Source organism: Cebus imitator, unplaced genomic scaffold, assembly GCF_001604975.1.
Source record: "Cebus imitator isolate Cc_AM_T3 unplaced genomic scaffold, Cebus_imitator-1.0 Scaffold780, whole genome shotgun sequence".
In the NCBI taxonomy this organism is placed as follows: domain Eukaryota; kingdom Metazoa; phylum Chordata; class Mammalia; order Primates; family Cebidae; genus Cebus; species Cebus imitator.
The window spans coordinates 408,985-424,802 of NW_016108095.1; the positions used below are offsets into that span (position 1 = coordinate 408,985).

The 15,818-nt window shown below is 64.1% G+C and overlaps 1 protein-coding gene across 2 annotated transcripts; it reads left to right on the forward strand.

Moving 5' to 3' along the window:
- Window positions 1–215: 215 nt before the first annotated feature.
- On the forward strand, window positions 216–13,305 carry ADAM8 (ADAM metallopeptidase domain 8). Of its 2 annotated transcripts, none has more exons than XM_017519907.2 (23): window positions 216–363; window positions 1,511–1,614; window positions 2,667–2,743; window positions 3,018–3,096; window positions 3,179–3,255; window positions 3,532–3,721; window positions 3,921–3,983; window positions 4,150–4,218; window positions 4,426–4,595; window positions 4,743–4,824; window positions 5,035–5,183; window positions 5,266–5,443; window positions 5,683–5,772; window positions 5,970–6,159; window positions 6,237–6,306; window positions 6,552–6,705; window positions 7,087–7,164; window positions 7,511–7,595; window positions 8,118–8,232; window positions 8,667–8,856; window positions 9,309–9,374; window positions 12,011–12,088; window positions 12,522–13,305. In XM_017519907.2, exons 1-23 carry the CDS (start codon window positions 318–320, stop codon window positions 12,597–12,599), a joined length of 2,478 nt encoding a protein of 825 aa, XP_017375396.1. In that variant the 5' UTR covers window positions 216–317; the 3' UTR covers window positions 12,600–13,305. The 2 variants fall into 2 exon arrangements, with proteins under 2 accessions (XP_017375396.1, XP_017375397.1); XM_017519908.2 differs by having other exon boundaries at window positions 3,018–3,072.
- The last annotated feature ends 2,513 nt before the right edge of the window (window positions 13,306–15,818 follow it).

Below are 15,818 nucleotides of genomic sequence, written 5' to 3' on the forward strand. Positions count from 1 at the left end.
TCCCTTCCCCTCCAAGACCTGCCCGGCGCCACCTCCTTCCAGCCGCCCGTCCGCCTCTCAGGCCCCCGTCGGGGCTCTGGCCGGACTTGGGACAGGCTGTGCCTCAGTTTCCTCACCTGTGCAAGGGAGGAAGCAGGATTGTGGAGAAAGGAGGGAACGGACCCCGCCCCTCCCGCCAGCGGAGGGGCCCATTGGCTGAGGGCGCCGGGGCGGGGCGCGAGGAAAGAGCCGCGGGCGGGGCGCGCAGGAACCAGACCTGGTCCCGCGGGGCTCTCACCTCCGCGCCGGTCCGCATCCGACTCCACCGCGCCCCGGCAATGCGCGGCCTCGGGCTTTGGCTGCTGGGCGCGCTGGGGCTGCCTGGTGAGTGGTTCCGGGGGGCAGCCGTGGGCGCGGCGCGGGGCACCGTGGCTCTCCCCGCAGGACGCGAGCCCTGAGCCTCTGGCCTGCGCGCTCCCCGCGCCCTGGCCCGGCTTCGGCTTCAGGCTGGTCCCGGGTGCCGGGGTGGCTTGCGCAGTGGCCTCTGGGTGGAGAGACCCGGGCCGGGGAGGCCGAAGGTGAACTGAGCGAAGTCCCGCCTCAGGCGGTCCTCAGCTTATTAGTGGGGTCGGGGCCAGGCCAGCAGGGCTGAGGACGCGCGACCGCTTCACCTGCTGCGGAAGGTGCCCTGGTTTCTTGGGATTCACCTGTGGGGCCACCCACCCTCACCATTTAGCCAGGGAGGGAAGGGAGGGTAGAGGAGCCGGGGCCTGGAGTTCAGGGCGTGGGCAGGAGAGTCCCCCAACCCCGTCTGCCGCCTGGGGCAGGACGTGGGGCCTCTGGTCCTGGACCCCACCCCTGCTCCTGGGAGTGACCTGGGCTGGGTTGTGGTGGGGAGCTTCAGGGTGGAGGCTGGGGTGCTCCCCACCAGCTTCCTGGGCAGATGGGGCCGGCTGCTCCTCTGCTGCCTCTCCAGGTTGGAGATGTGGTCCTAGAGACACGTCCATTATTGTTTTAACGGGAGAAAAGGGTCCTGGGTTGGCGGTCTCCGAAACTCTGCCCATTGCAGGCCGGGTCCCTGCCCTCTGGTCTTGGATACGAGGGTGTTTCCAGTTCTTGGGAGGTGAAGAGCCTGGGCGAGGCCCTTCCTGCTCCCCACTTACATGGTACCAGATGATCAGACGAATGGAGGGATGGAAATGGCCCTACCCGCCGGCATCTTCCTCCCCTGGAGGAAGGTTTATCTTTGCCCTCAGGCCCTTGGAGAGGTCAGAGAGCAGCCTGGGGGCCTGTGGAATCACTGGCGCCCACAGGGGCTCTGAGTACTGTGTGTGGGCGCTGGAGGACACAGGCTGTGCCTGGGGGACTCCTGGAGTCTTTAGGCACAGAACCCTCACTTGAGTGTCCCTGAGTTATCTGGTGATTTCCCCGGGGGAGGGGCGGGCCCAGGAAGGGGCAGAATCTGAGGGCCCAGAAGGCCTCTGGGAAGGAGCTCCCCCCACCACGTGCCTGCTGACCCTCCCTCCTGCAGCCATGGCCCCCAGCCGGCCCTGGGCCCCCTTGGAGCAGTATGAGGTGGTGCTGCCTCGGCGCCTGCCAGGACCCCGGGCCCGACGAGCTCTGCCCTCCCACTCGGTGAGTCTAAGCTGGCCTGGGGGTGACCCCGGCTGGCCTCTGAGTCTGTTTCTGTGAAAGGAGCTTTAGCTTCCAGGAGGTGGTGAGAGGCCAGGTGGGCGTCTGGGACTGCCCTGTTCCTCTCCAGCCCATCTGCGTTCCTCCCACAGCACTGCCTGGGGGCCCACGGCAGGAACCCTATGGGCCCCTGGAAGGCAGCAGGGGCAGATTGTGCTGGCCCTGGCCCTGGCCCCGCCCCAGTTTCACTTGGCAAGGCTAATAAGCCAAATTCCTCTTTGAGAAGTGAGCTGGCTCACCGCAGACTTGGCACACCTTCCTGTGTGAGGCCTGGCGGGGCTCCCTGGGGCTGGGGAACTGAGAGTGGCCGCCCCCCACCTGCGGGGCTGCCCCAGGGTGATTCCTGAATCCTGAGTGGGGGGTGTGCACACATGTGCACTGCATGCCTGTGGATGCCTGTTTCCAGGGAGGGCAGCTCCGGCCCAGCCCTGTCCTCACCTCACCTGCCCCCTGCCCTGGGATCTCATCAGCCAGGGGCACAGTTAAGGCTGTTTGGGGGGCTCAGCAGGTCGAGTCCCAGCCTGCACGTGGGGGCTGGAGACACAGTGGGTGAGGAGGAGGCTCTTCGGGCACTGCCAGGTCTGGCAGCTGCTGGGAGGGACAGGGCTGGAGGCAGGCGGCTGCCGTTGGAGGGGCCTGTGTCTGCCGCCCCGCCGTCCACATCCTTTGTTGCCCGGCCAAGGCTTGGGGAAGGGGCACTGTCATTACCCATGCATGGTCAGATGGGGAAACTGAGGTGTGAGGCGCCCCATGTCCTTCCTGTCACCCAAGTGCTGTGCCCCACCTGTCCCTTCCAGCACAGCCCGCCCCACCCCACCCGCCCTCCACTTTCACCCTCTACTCTGCCTGAGGCTGTGGACACCCAAGGCTGGAGCCTTGGCCTGGGGCTGGAGGCCAGCACCTCTTCCCCACCCAGCTGAGCTTCTCTGGTGCCCAGGATTGAGGTGGGTGCAGCCCAGGCAGGCTGCTCACCCAGGGCCCCCCCGCTCCTTCAGGGCCTGTACCCAGAGAGAGTGAGCTATGTCCTTGCGGCCGCAGGGCACAGCTTCACCCTGCACCTGCGGAAGAACAGGTGAGTGGGTCAGGTCGCTCCCCCGCACCCCCCTCCGCTGCCTGGGTCTGGCTCCAGCACACCTGTGTCCTCAGTGTCCAGCCTCTGGGCCAGCCTCTCTGCACCAAGGGGGCCAGACCACGGGGCCGAGGTGGGGGCCGAGGCGGGGGGCCTGAGGCGGGGCCGAGGTGGGGGTCGAGGCAGGGCTGAGGCGGGGCCCGGGGCGGGGGGCCCGAGGCGGGGCCGAGGTGGGGGTCCAGGCAGGGCTGAGGCAGCCACAGAGCTTCTTTTCCAGGGACCTGCTGGGCTCGGGCTACACAGAGACCTACACAGCTGCCAATGGCTCCGAGGTGACGGAGCAGCCGAGAGGGCAGGTATAGGTGGGGTGGCCTTCCCTCCCCGAGCCTGTGGGGCCGTGGGGGCACAGCCGTGGACCCTCTCGTGCTTCCCCCGCAGGACCTCTGCTTCTACCAGGGCCACGTGGAGGGGCACGCAGACTCAGCCGCCAGCATCAGCACCTGTTTGGGCCTCAGGTGGGTGGGGGGACGAACACCAGAGCTCCGGCAGCCGGAGAGGAAGGCCTAAACCGTGTGGGAGGCCGCCTCCTTCTCACATTCAGGCCTTCCTGGTCACACAGAGGGGTCTGCTCTGGGGCCCTGCCAAGCCCAAGAGGCTCAGCCTCCTGTACCCTCGGGCCTGCTGGTGTCAGGGCAGGGGGCGCTGTGGGCAATGAACTCCAGCTTCTGGTCCTTCGGGGCAGGGGCCGGCCACCCTGCAGCCATGGCATACCTGGCTCCTGCTGCCCTCAGGGGCTTCTTCCAGGTGGGCTCAGACCTGCACCTGATCGAGCCCCTGGATGAAGGTGGCGAGGGCGGGCGGCATGCCATGTACCCGGCTGAGCAGCTGCTGCAGACGGCCGGGACCTGCGGAGTCAGCAACGACACCCTGGGCAGACTCCTGGGGCCCCGGACAGCCGCCGTGTTCAGGTCTTGGCCTGGGGTGAGCACCTTGGTCTCCGAGTTTGCCTGGCCTTTGAGTCCCTGTGCACTTCATGCTGCCCACTATGTGCAGCCTGGAGCAGGCCTGGTGATGCTTCCCCAGCACTGGGTGGGGGCAGGACACTGGCCGAGGGGCCTTGAGGGAGGGTTCAGGCCCTGAGGCTGGGAAGGCTATTTGGCTTCTTGTGGCTGTTCCCCAGGGCCCTCCGTCGTTCAGAGGCACGCGCTACGTGGAGCTGTACGTGGTCACAGATAATGCAGAGGTGGGGTGGGTGCGGGGGTGGGGAAGGCGGGAGGGTGGCGACGGGGGGCTGAGGGGTGGGGAAGGTGGCTGGCTGTGGGTTGGGGGGCTGGGGAAGGTAGGAGGGCCGCCGATGGGGGGCAGGCGTGGGTGGGGTGGGCTCCAGCCTGAGGGTCTCGTGTGTCCAGTTCCAGCAGGTGGGGAGTGAAGCCGCTGTGCGCCATCGGGTGCTGGAGGTGGTGAACCACGTGGACAAAGTGAGCAGCCGCCCTGACTGCGGGGGTGCTGAAGCCCCTGGCGGGTGGGTGGGGGAGTGTTGCCATGGGGTTCCTTCCGCCTGCTCTGGCTCTGCCTGGCACCCGTGACCAGCCCCGCCTCACAGCGGGACAGATGTGGCCTCTGCCACCCTCCCCATCGTACCTTCGCCACCCCTCCTGAACCCCTGGACTCCCCCACCTCTCCAGCTATATCAGAAACTCAACATCCGTGTGGTCCTGGTGGGCCTGGAGATCTGGAATGGCCAGGACAGGTTCCACGTCAGCCCCAACTTCAGCGTCACACTGGAGAACCTCCTGGCCTGGCGGGCACAGGGACTGACGCGGCGGCGCCCACATGACAACGTGCAGCTCATCACGTGAGCCGGGGAGCAGGTGGGGCTGGGGAGGGTGTGTGGGTGCAGTTGGGTGGGGTGGGCAGGGTGTGGGAGGGGGGGCAGGCAGGGCTGGGGCAGGAGGAGGGGAGGGAGCTGCATCCAGGGCACCTGAGTTACTCTCACTTCCAGGGCCGTGGACTTCACCGGGGACACTGTGGGGTTTGCCAGGGTGTCTGCCATGTGCTCCCACAGCTCGGGGGCTGTGAATCAGGTGAGGGGGCCCCTGCCCCGGATTGCCAGGCCGGAGTCACTGGAGCAGGCCTGAGCAGCTGCCTCCCCTCAGGCTTGGTTCATGCCTGATTTTATGCCTTACGGTGGTGTTGGTAGGGAGCTGTGCCAAGCCCTGGGCCCTGGTGGGGTGAGGCTGACGGGTGTGGGGGGTCAGCCACGTGGTTCCTGAGAGCACGGTCCCCTCCCACAGGACCACAGCAAGAACCCCGTGGGCGTGGCCTGCACCATGGCCCACGAGATGGGCCACAACCTGGGCATGGACCACGATGAGCAGGTCCACGGCTGCCACTGCCGGGAGCCCTCCGAGGGCATCCGCTGCATCATGGCAGGCAGGATTAGGTGAAGGGGCTGGGCCCTGGGCAGCTGGGAGTGCAAGGTCGGTGGGGAGGGGCTGCCCCTCCCTGACAGGCCGTCCCCTCAGCCCCAGGTTCCCCAGGATGTTCAGTGACTGCAGCCAGGCCTACCTGGAGAGCTTTCTGGGGCAGCCGCAGTCCACCTGCCTGGCCAACGCCCCCGACCTCAGCCTCCTGGTGGGCGGCCCAGTGTGCGGAAACCTGTTTGTGGAACGTGGGGAGCAGTGCGACTGCGGCCCCCCCGAGGTGCGCCCACGCCCCACACCCGCTTGTCCCTCACCTGCCCCTGTCTGCGTGGTGCCGAGACCTCTGTCCCTTTAGACCAAGGTGACTGCCACAACCACATGCGGAACCCAGGGCTCCGTGTGTCCGAAGGGGTCAGAGGGAGGGAGCGGCTGCAGGACACCCCAGTGGTCAGGGGAGGCGGCCGGCCCATCCTACCCCGGGCAGCCTGCCGAGGCCTTTGCCCTTTGCTGTTGCCCCAGGAATGCCGGAACCGCTGCTGCAACTCCACCACCTGCCAGCTGGTCCAGGGGGCACAGTGTGCACATGGCACCTGCTGCCAGGAGTGCAGGGTGAGTGCAGCCTCCTACCAGGGACTCCCGGAGCCCACAGTGGGAGGGGACCCCCAGAGCCCACGGCTGGCAGCGCAGCCTCCCACCAGGCACCCCTGGAGCCCACAGCGGGCAGGTGGGAGGGGACCCTGGGGCGCAAGGGACCAGGCAACTTGCGTGGCCCTGTCCCCATGGTGAGCTGTTCTCTGCTGGGCCAGGTGAAGCTGGCTGGTGAGCTGTGCCGCCCCCAGAAAGACACGTGTGACCTGGAGGAGTTCTGTGACGGCCGGCACCCCGAGTGCCCGGAAGACGCTTTCCAGGAGAACGGCACGCCCTGCTTTGGGGGCTACTGCTACAACGGGACCTGCCCTACCCTGGCCCAGCGGTGCCAGGCCTTATGGGGGCCAGGTGAAGTGGCACAGAGGTGGCCCGGCAGGGAGGCCACAGGCCTTGCCACAGGCTAACCCTAGCTCCTTGACCCGCAGGTGGGCATGCTGCCAAGGAGTCCTGCTTCCTCTACGACGTCTCACCAAACTGCAGGAGCAGCCGGAACAGGTGAGCTTTTGAGACCAGATTCCCCTAAGCCCAGATGACGTGATGTTCCCACAGCTGGGCCAGCCCCAGAGGGCCCTCCACAAAGGAGTCCTGCCCCCAAGGGGTCTGCCCTGGACCCATGGACCCCAGGCTCAAGCGTGCCGTATTGTGGGAGAGGTGGGTCACCGTGGCCCCAGCCTGCCATGGCTCCTGGCCCCCAGCACGTGCCTGGGCGAGCTGGCCCACGACCTGCCCTCTGTCCACAGAGCCGACATGTGTGGCACTCTGCAATGCCAGGGCGGGCAGCATCCCCCGGGGCGCAGCTCCTGCATCCTGAATGACGTATGCCGTGCACTTACCACAGAGGGTGGTGTTGCCTATGAGCCAGTGCCCGAAGGCACCCGATGCGGACCGGAGAAGGTGAGCCAGTGGCTCAGAGGCTGCCCCACCCACAGGCATTGCGAGCGTGTGCCCCATGTGGGCACGGCGGATGCGTTTCTGAGCTCAGCAGCTGCTTGAAACTGTAGGAAGAGTTCTCTCCACACTTCTAGTAGAGGCTGAAAGGCTGCTGGGGTTGGAGGCGCAGTTCTCAGTTCATCTGATGGCTGTCGCCAGCTGCCACACGCCCCAGGGGGGCTGTTTCCAGGGGCTCCAGGGGTGGGCAGCCAGCAGATATGCTGAGGCATGGCCATCCTGGACATGGTGACCACAGCCCACTCTCCAGCTTACCCAGCGGTTTCAAAGGACACTGGCAGGGCAGGGGTCCAGAGCGGCTGCCTGACAGACACCTCCCACCCCCAGGTTTGCTGGAAAGGACGTTGCCAGGACTTACACGTTTACAGATCCAGAAACTGCTCTGCCCAGTGCCACAACCATGGGGTACGTGTGGCCTCTCAGGACAGTGCCCCTGGAGCCGGTGCTGGGGGCAGCTTTGGTCACAGAAGCCTAAGGTTGGGTGAGCCCAGCGTATCGTATCTATGGGGGTCTTGGTGGGGCCCGACTCAGGGCTGAGGCCGGCCTGGTGTCCTCCGTGGATGGAACTTCCGTGGCCACTGGCCAGTGGTCAGGGGTTACTCAGCGAGGCCTTGCTGTCAGTGCACGAGAGTGGGGGCTTAGGGGGCCCTCAGTGGTGGGGCCGGCCAGGGGCCCTGGTGCTGGACGCACAGACCCCACTGCCCCTTGGAGTCCGCACTGGGATTGGCCCTGAGCCTGGCCATCCCCACAGGTGTGCAACCACAAGCAGGAGTGCCACTGCCACGCGGGCTGGGCCCCACCCCACTGTGCGGAGCTGCTGACTGAGGCGCACACAGGTAGGGCTCCCTGGCTAGCACAGGTGGGGCTGGGGCCCAAGCTCACAGGCCCCAAATGGAGCCAGGAACCTGGTGGTGGTCACAGTGCCTGTCTGCCCCCACGGACGTCCCCCACAGGGGTAGGCAGAGCCTGTCTGCCCCTCAGGCCGCTGTGAGAAGGGGAGCCCTGTCCCAGGGGGAGGCGCAGGGGCCGTGGGCAATGTGAGTGCACGGCTGTGAGCTGAGACTGCAGTGTCCTCAGCCCAGTCTTCCAGGCCCTCCTCGGCCCATTTCCACCCAGCAGCCACTGGGCGCATGGTTGTGCAGAGCATCAGGCCTCAGAGGCACAGCTGTGCCCACAGCACTGTGAGCCCAGGGCCGCCCTGGTGAACTGGGAGTGCCGGTGTAAGGTGTCGGGTCGTCCCCGTGGGGCCCACAGGGTAGGGCCTGGGGCACTGAGGAAGGCAGTGGCTCTGGGAACCTCCCTGACCCCTGCCTGAGGCTGTGGCCCTCCTGGCTGACATGGGGCTGTGCGTCCCACAGCGTCCGAGAGCCTCCCCGTGGTCCTGGTGGTGGTCCTGGTGCTCTTGGCAGTTGTGGTGGTCACCCTGGTAGGCGGTGTCATCTACCGCAAAGCCCGGAGCCGCGTTGAGAGCAGGTGAGGGCGGCGGCGGCGGCTGTGAGGGAGGGTGGTGTGGGCGTCGGGTGCTCGGCTGTGGGGAACGTCTCTGCTGCCGGAGGGAGGAACGCCCAGCATGGACCCACGGGGACATCACGGATGCTGGGCTGAGCCCTGCTCTAGGGACCTGGATCCTCACACAGCAGGAGACGCCCATGCAGCAGGACGTGCTGGCTCCATAGCCTCCAAGCACCTCCCGCCCACCTAACTGGGGCCCCCAGGAGATGGAGGGTGTCCTGCCTCTTCAGGGTCCACTCCGTCTCCTGGGCCTGTCTGTCTCAGAGGTCCTGTCTGCAGTGACCTCTCTGTTTGCAGCCTCTCGGGTCAGCTGGAGCTGGGAGGAACAGACTCGGGGTGTGGTGCTGGGGCCCTGAGGCCGGACACTGACCACGTGCCCTGTGCTTCCTCCCCAGGAGCGCGGCCCCCAAGACCACCATGGGACGCTCCAACCCCCTGTTCCACCAGGCATCCCGCAGTGTGCTGGCCAAGGGCGGGGCTCCAGCCCCAACGAGGGTCCCCCACGAGCAGGTCCCCACCACCCACCTGGGCCAGCCTGCTGGACACCCGGCCTCCTCTATGGCCCTGAAGAGGCCGCCCCCTGCTGTAAGCAACGCCCCTGGTGGGTTCGTGGGGCTGAAAGCAGTGCCCAGGCCCCATCCTGCGACCCCGTGTGCAGCTGCCACTGGCAGAGCCCTTTTGTGAAATTTGTGTAGAGGACGGCGGTAGCCCGAGGCCCAGGGCAGCTGCTGTGGCTGCCCTGCTGGGAACACTGAGGCTTTGGGAATGGGTGCTTCCGGGCCCCCTTGAGCCGTGACAGAATCAGAACTTGAACTTGAACTTGGTGCTCTGAGGCCAGAGGCCCTTCCTGTCCTCAGCAGAGCCCACCTGAGGGCAGATGCAAATGCTCTTGGAGGAAAGGGTGGGCCCCCGTGAGCTGCGCAGACCCCTCCAGCACACGCGAGAGGCGGAACCTGGAGTCGCGGAGCTGGGGGTGCAGGGGGGGCATGGGGTTTAGCCCCAGCTGTGACCCAGGCTCTCGGCCCTGTCTCCTCCAGCCTCCGGCCGCTGTGTCCAGCACCCCCTTCCCAGTTCCTGTCTATACTCAGTTGCCGCCAAAGCAGGTGAGCAGTGTGATTGGGCAGTGAACCCATCGGAGGGCGTCCAGGCCTTGCTGTTGGGATTGGGGTCCCTGCACTGCATCAGGGCCGGGGACCTCCCAGGTGGCCCCCGCTGTGCACAGAAGGCTGGTTAGCTCGGCCTCATGAGGACATCAGCCTGAAAGGCAGGTCAGCAAGGCCTCGGGGAGGCAGCGGCTCCGTCCCGCCCTGCACTGGGGCTGGATTGGGGGTCCTGGCTCCTCCTTCAGCTCAGACTGTTCCGCTTACCAAGCCCCTCGCAGAGCTGAAGTTCCGGCAGATCCAAGGGTCCCTGGGCCCTGCAGGACAGATGGGTGGGCGGGCTCAGGGCAAGGCCGTGTTGCAGTGCTTCCCCTGGCTTTGGGGGTTTTGAAAAGATCTCTCAAAACCTGGATTTTGTATCGAGTGTTAACTCCCAGGCCTCCATGTCACCCCAGAGTTGGGATCCTGCCCCTGTGCCCTGGCTCCCATCTCTGTGCTAAACTTGGAGCCCTTTTTGGACCCTGTCGGGGCAGCCGGTTGGCCTCAGCCCTGGGGAACTGCTCTGGCCGTGGTGGGTAAGGACCCTAGAGCACCCTTCCTGGGGCCACTGGCTTAGCTAGGGCAGCAGAAAGGGCCAGGCTCTCTCTCTGGGGCCTGGCACGGGGTCCCAGTGGCACCATCAAGGCCACCTGGCATGGCTGGACTTTGTGAACAGTCTCTGTCCTCAAAGAGGGCAGGACTGTGGCAGGCAGGTGGGGGGCTCTGTGGTGCATCTCCAGGGACCTCCTTCCACAGAGGTTCGTGGTCAGCTTTAGGACGGGGTTGTGCAGGGAAGACTGGGCCGGCAAGACCTTACCCTCTGGGTAGAGGCTTTTCTTTGGTTAACGTTTAATTTTGAACAAATTTTAGACTTAAGGAAAGATTGCAAAAATAGCCTAGAGAATCCTGCATGCTCTTTGCCCGGCCTACCCCCAGGTCAGTGCCTGCATGTCCATGGGTGGCCACACAGCTGAGGGGCCACGTCACAGTGCCACGCACCTGGTGCCACCCACATGGTACTGCCCACGTCACAGTGCCACGCACCTGGTGCCACCCACATGGTGCTGCCCACGTCACAGTGTCACGCACCTGGTGCCACCCACATGGTGCTGCCCATGTCACACTGCCACGCACCTGGTGCCACCCACATGGTGCTGCCCATGTCACAGTGCCACCCGTGCGGTGCCACCCACTGTCTCCAGAACCGTCCTCTAGCCGTGATTCCCCTGGCACTGGGCCCCAGCCCCTCTGCCTTTCCTCAGCTGGGGTTTGTCCTGTGCTTTCCTCGTGTGGATGAAGGCAGAGTGCTGTGGGCAGGAGCAGCATTGGAGGCGTCTTTCCCAGGACGCGGCCCAGGCCTGGCCACATGCAGCGTCGGTCAGGGGTGATGCTGACAGGGCGCCTGGCTGGGGCAGCGTCCATGGATTTTTCCCTAGAAACCCCCGTTGTCTTTGTATAGTTAGCAGATGCCTCGGGGAGACATCTGAGACTCTAAACCTTGAACTTGGACCCACGAGCTCTGGGGAATCTTGTCTGCACCAGTTGTTCTGTGCTGTTTGCCTAATAGTGATTTCCTATTTCTCTCTTTCCTTTTTAATTTTTTATTTGAACTAACTTCAGACTTATACATGAGTTGCAGAAATAGTCCTAGAAGGGGTCTGGACAGGCAAAACAGGGACCTGGGGGCAAAGGTTTCTGGCCACGGAAGCGATGGTCGCCAGGCGCAAAGGTAGGTGAGGCAGAGGCTGCAGGAGAACTACAGGAGGGAAATCGCCTGCCCTCACGCCCGCCAGCCTCCCCTGGCTGCTCAGCAGGGGCCTTTGGAAGCTGCTGGGAACAGCAAATGCTCAGCCTGCCCAGGCTCCGGGTGACGCAGCTCTGTGTGCTGGATGTCCAGCCTCCCTACCATGGGAAAGCTGAAATGCAAAGAAACACATTTTAGTTTTAACTATCAGCCTTTGAGCTTCCAAAACCCCACAGTCCAGCAACTTAAGAGCTCTTCAGGACAGGCACAGTGGCTCACGCCTGGAATCCCAGCCCTTTGGGTGGCTGAGTCAGGAGGGCTTGAGCCCAGGGGTTCAAGACCTGCCTGGGCAGCACAGGGAGGCCCTGTCTCTACAAAAAATAAAAAATTAGTTGGGTGTGGTGGCTTGTGCCTGTAGTCCCAGCTACTCAGGAGGCTGAGGTGGAAGGATTGCTTGAACCCAGGAGGAGGCAGCTGCAGTGAGCCAAAATCACGCCACTGCTCTCCAGCCTGGGTGACAGAGGGAGACCTGGACTCAAAAACAAAACAAAAAAAAAAAAAAAGGAAAAAATCTCTTCAAGGGTAACACGGGGGTCGGGTCGGGGGTGTGGAAGGCGTGGCTGCAGCTGGACTGGGCCAGGGATGGGGCTCTGCCTCTGCCGGCTTCATTCTGTGGGTGGCGCAGCCCGGAGAGGTTTTCTGTAGCGATCTTCGTGGGGGCGGAGCCTGCAGGCCCTGGGGGGTGGGGGGCAGAGCATGGCCTGTGGTGAGCTTGTTCCAGGACACGAAGGTGGTGGCTTGGGTTAAGGCCGGGACTGCCTGGTGCCCACGTCAGCTGCGTCTGTTTCCCTCCCAGGTCGTCAGGCCGACGTTCACACCCCCAGTGCCCCCAGTCAAACCCGGGGCTGGCACAGCCAAGCCTGGTGCAGCTGAGGTGAGGCCCCAGCACACACCGGGCGGGGTCCGCTGGGGGGCGTGGCCTCCCACTGGCTCACCGTGGCACTGCCCTGGAGGGTGGGGTTTTTCTAATTATCTGTGGATACACCTTCCCCATGGTGCCAGGGAAAGGCGGTGAGTATCCCGTGACGTCTGCGCTGCCATCAGGGGACTTCCCAGCAGACGCTGCCCCCACCCTCCGGCTGTCGGTGGTGCCTGACTTTCCCCACAGCAGCTACAGGGAAGAAAGTCTCCTCTGTGGCAAGCGGGCTGTTAATCCTGCGGCTGCCACGCCGCCGGCATGCAGTAGGCCCTGCTGTTGGTGGATGAACTAAGAATCTACGTTTTAAGAAATGTTAAAGGAAGTAAAATTTAGTTGTGCCTTTTATAACAGGTGGTTTTCAACATCAGTTATCTCTTCCTTCTCCCAGGGGGCTGTTGGCCCAAAGGTTGCCCTGAAGCCCCCCATCCAGAGGAAGCCAGGGGCCGGAGCTCCCACACTGCCCTAGGGGCACCTGTGCCTGCCTGGAATTTTGGAGAAGTTGCAGCGGAGCAGCCAGCCTTGCGGCATTCCAGGGCCCAGCCAGGGCCACGCAGCCCAGGACTCCGAGTTTGCTTACTCAGCTGCTGTTCTGACCTCAGGAATGCATCCAGCTGAGACTCCTGCTGTCCAGCCCCTCAGCCACTCCCTTCTCCCACCTTGGCCACGCGTAGCCACAGCCGCCTGCTGGCATCAGGCCAGGATGAGCTGTGTGCCTGTGCCTGCACGTGTACGTACGTGTCTCCAGGAGGCCACACACGGCCCCTCCTGGCTATGCCTGCCCTGCCCTGCCCTGTGGCCTCTGAACCCTCTGCCCTGGGGACCCCATTCCGGGCAGCATAGACATGGAAGATCCCCAGAAAGACCCCATCCCAGGACTGGGTTACCCTGGGTGCTTTTCAAGAGGGTGTCAGTGAGCAGACTGTACCCCAAGACTCTGGACTCCAGACCCCCTGATCCTGGGGCCCGTTACCCATGGGATGTGAGAGGAACAGCCCCAGCTCTGTGTGCTTAAGCTTAGGAATCACCTTGGTGGCAAGGGCCGCATGGGAGGGTCAGCTGTCTTGTCCCGTTTTCTTCATACCTCAAATGTGCGTTCAGCGGGGCTGAAAGCTTTTATTCTTTAATACTGAGAAATGCATATTTTCCTAATAAATTATTGACCAAGTTCTAAATGACGGAGATTCCTGTTAGATCCGCTGGGAGGGGGCGTGACTTTCAGTTCACCAGATACAAGGGTCGGCGCTTGGTAAAATGCGGACTGCAGATAGATCAGGCCGAGCCCTTTCACCTCCCTTCCTGGATTTCCACCTGTGGAAGCAGCCCCGCCATTCCCTCAGCGACCGCCCGTGCCCCACCGCGTCTCCTGGCCAGGGCCCCGCCTGCCACTCCACCACCACGTGGGCTCCCGCCGCCGCCCCGCACGGCCTCCGCATGCTCTCACCCAGCCACCCCAGCGCCGCCTGGCCCGAGACTTTGGCAACGGCGGTGGGTGTGTGCATCTGAGAAGCTGTGGAGTCCAAGGGGCACCCCGTGGCCAGGGCCTGCACCCTCCACCCAGGAAAAGCAGCAAATGGCCGGAGGCGCCCCTCCCGGCAGCTCACTGACACCCCAGAGTCTGGGGCTGCGAACCCCACTTTGCCTTTGCTACATCGACTCAGCCTTTAGATCTGTAGGATCCTGGGACTCCAGCATCCACATGGTCCCACCACACGCCGGCAGTGCCCAGCCCCTGTGCCTCTGAGGAAGTGGCTTCTGCTCCTGGGCACCTGGGCAGCCAGTCCGAGTGGGAGACGTGTCTGGTGCTGCCCCAAGGAGGCCTGACCTTGTCCATCTGTGTCCCCTCAGCCTGTGGCCCAGCCCCACCCCCACAGGCGCTGCCTCCGTGTGGCTGCTCCGAGGCAGAGCCCTAACCTGACAGCACCCATCTGTCACGCAGGCTGCCAAGCCCCAGCTCCCTTCAGCATGAAGAATGAGAGTGTTCTGAGGGGCAGACCACGGCGCTGCAGAGGGTGGGCTGCCACATCTCAAGCCCTCTAGCCCCTATGCCTCCCTCCTGTCTCCCCAGCCTCCACCACCCCATTCCCTCCATGGCTGGATTCAAGCCTGGTGTCTGCCTTGCAGTGAGGACCCAGCCGTTGGTGGCCAGAACACATAGACCCCGGGCTCCAGCTGCTGCTAGAGGATGAGGGGCAGGTGCTGGCACTTCTGCAGGAGGCAGTCAGGGTGCTGGCGACCTGGCGCCCTTGCTGCCTGGACTCCCTGTGGCTGAAGGATTGGGAAAAGGCGTGTGTAGAGCCCTGCAGAGAGGACATAGTCTTCCTTCTCTCCAGCCATCCCCAAAAGGCAGATATTTGCTGAGCAGCTGTGGGCACCAGCTCTTATCACCTGGGGGTGCTGGCTGGCAAGCCTGCCTGCTGCCCTACAGCCAGAGCTGAACCCCTTCTGCCAACCTCAGACACACAGAAGACAGCCAGAGGGCCAGGGTCCTGGGCAGCACCAGAATAGCCCAAGACTCCACATAAGCACTTAGATATGCAGTCCACACCTGGCTCTGTGGGTGCACGCCTGGATTGCAGTTTACACCTGGGTCTCAGTGTGCACCTGGATCTTAGTTCACACCTGGCTCTGTGGGTGCACACCTGGATTGCAGTTTACACCTGGATCTCAGTGTGCACCTGGGTCTCTGTCCATACCTACGTCTGTGGGTGCACACTTGGTTCTCTGTCCACACCTGGCTCTCTGTGCACACCTGGCTGGCAGTGTACACCTGGTTCTCAGTGCATACCCAGCTCTGTGGTGTAAATCAGCCTTGATGGGCTCTGTGGGCCTGTGCCTGGATCTGCAGGTGCATACTGGCTCTTTCACCAGGGGTCTCCAGTTCTCCTGCATGCAGGAAGCTCCTTGCCACAACTGCCTCCTCCAGCTGCAGCCTGCAGGACCCTTAAGGGATGTGCTGGCTCCACAGAGACGCTCACTCCAGCCTGCTGGGCGGCACATGGCCACATCCGTGAGAATCCCTCCCACCCCGGTGCCTGCCTCGGGCACAGTGGCCATAGGAGAGGTCGGCCGACTGCCTCCCAAACCTGCCCATACTGGAAGCACAGACCCAGCCAGTCTCCAGCAGCAAGAAATGTGACTCCCGCCGGATCTGGAAAAGCTGAGCTGCCTCAAATGACGTTTCCCAGGTGAAGCCCAGGAGTGACGGCCACACATGGGCAGAGCTGGGTGGCAAGGTGGGTGCCGGCGCTCAGCAGCTCCAGCCAGACCAAGGTCCCAGTGTGGAGCCACCACCAATCCCAGCCATCCCCACAGTGTCCCTTGCTCAGAGACAAACTGCAAAGGGCAGGTGGCCTTGAGGTGGGAAGCACGGCCCCGGTGCTGCGCCTCTGCCCGAGGACACAGGAGGCACCTGCTCTTCATGGCCCTCCGTGGCCCAGGCCACTCACTGTCCCTGCCAGGGGGCCCCGCAGACTCCTCCAGGGCACCCACCTGACCCCATCTGTGAATCTCACAGCCACAACAGCTGAGCCAGGGCACCCTGTGGAGTCGCCTCCGGATTTCATAACGCAGCTGTGATTCACGCTGCCTCATGTGGGCCACGGAGCCCCGGCTGGGATGCCAGCAGCTTCTCTCCCTGCCACTGCTTCCTCTCTGCCAGGCTGTGGTCAATCTCAAGCCACAGAAT

Excerpts from the sequence above, each read along its gene's own strand:
- ADAM8 (XM_017519907.2), top strand. The coding sequence starts at position 318 with ATGCGCGGCCTCGGGCTTTGGCTGCTGGGCGCGCTGGGGCTGCCTG. Across the intron at positions 5,444-5,682 it reads GCGACTGCGGCCCCCCCGAG|GAATGCCGGAACCGCTGCTG; the intron begins GTGCGCCCACGC and ends CTGTTGCCCCAG. Across the intron at positions 6,307-6,551 it reads TGCAGGAGCAGCCGGAACAG|AGCCGACATGTGTGGCACTC; the intron begins GTGAGCTTTTGA and ends CTCTGTCCACAG.